This window comes from Chiloscyllium plagiosum, chromosome 34 (genome assembly GCF_004010195.1).
Source record: "Chiloscyllium plagiosum isolate BGI_BamShark_2017 chromosome 34, ASM401019v2, whole genome shotgun sequence".
Lineage (NCBI taxonomy): Eukaryota > Metazoa > Chordata > Chondrichthyes > Orectolobiformes > Hemiscylliidae > Chiloscyllium > Chiloscyllium plagiosum.
The window spans coordinates 21,322,459-21,323,176 of NC_057743.1; the positions used below are offsets into that span (position 1 = coordinate 21,322,459).

The 718-nt window shown below is 55.7% G+C and overlaps 1 protein-coding gene across 1 annotated transcript in view; it reads right to left on the minus strand.

Annotated features, from left to right (window-relative positions):
- vwa1 (von Willebrand factor A domain containing 1) overlaps positions 1-410 on the minus strand; it is a 35,600-nt gene extending 35,190 nt beyond the window's left edge. The window contains exon 1 of the mRNA XM_043675806.1: positions 114-410. Coding sequence (XP_043531741.1) covers positions 114-219 — 106 coding nt within the window. The 5' untranslated portion in view covers positions 220-410. The remainder of the gene's footprint in view (positions 1-113) is intronic.
- Between the last annotated feature and the right edge of the window lie 308 nt (positions 411-718).

Consider the following 718-nt stretch of genomic DNA (forward strand, 5'->3'; position numbering starts at 1 on the left):
AGCTTCTGAAATGTAACTTCTGCCTCAAGTGACAGATTTGAACCACCCTCCCTTCACGCCCCCCACCCCCTCCTCCCCAGGGTCCTGCCGCCCCCACCTGCATTCTGGCTCACCTGTGCACAGGAAGATCCAAGCGGCCAGCAGGAGGGACTGCAGACTGCTGCCCCGGAGTGGGAGCATGGCGGCTTGCAGCTCCGGATTCTGTCGGTCTCGGCTCATTTTCCAGCCAGCGGCACCTCGGCGCTGGACTCTCCGAGGGAGCGTGCGAGCCACCCGGGGCCCATTTCAAAGTGGAGCCGGCTTCCTGTGCCGGCGAATGGAGCTGCTCCCGCCCAGTGCACCGCGGGGGAAGGCAGAAGGAGAGAGCTCTGCGGGTGCACTCTCTCTCTCTGTACATTTATTTCACGTTTTGAACCCGAGGCACAGCGTCACCGCGAACCTGGCACCGTGCCTGCAAAATAGAGAAACAAAACTTGATCAAACCCAAAGTTTAACCATCTTATCACCCGCAGAAATGAAAACTAAGGTCTCCCATAGCCCTCACTTCCTTACATCTTCAACAACTTTTAGAACTCCCAGTTGCTGCAAACACAAAACCGGAATAGGAGTAGGCCATTCGGCCCCTCCATATTACTCCACCATTGGATAGCCAATTCTTATGGTGGCTTCCATTGTCTCACACTTCCTCCTGTAACCATCTTATCACCCGCAGAAATGA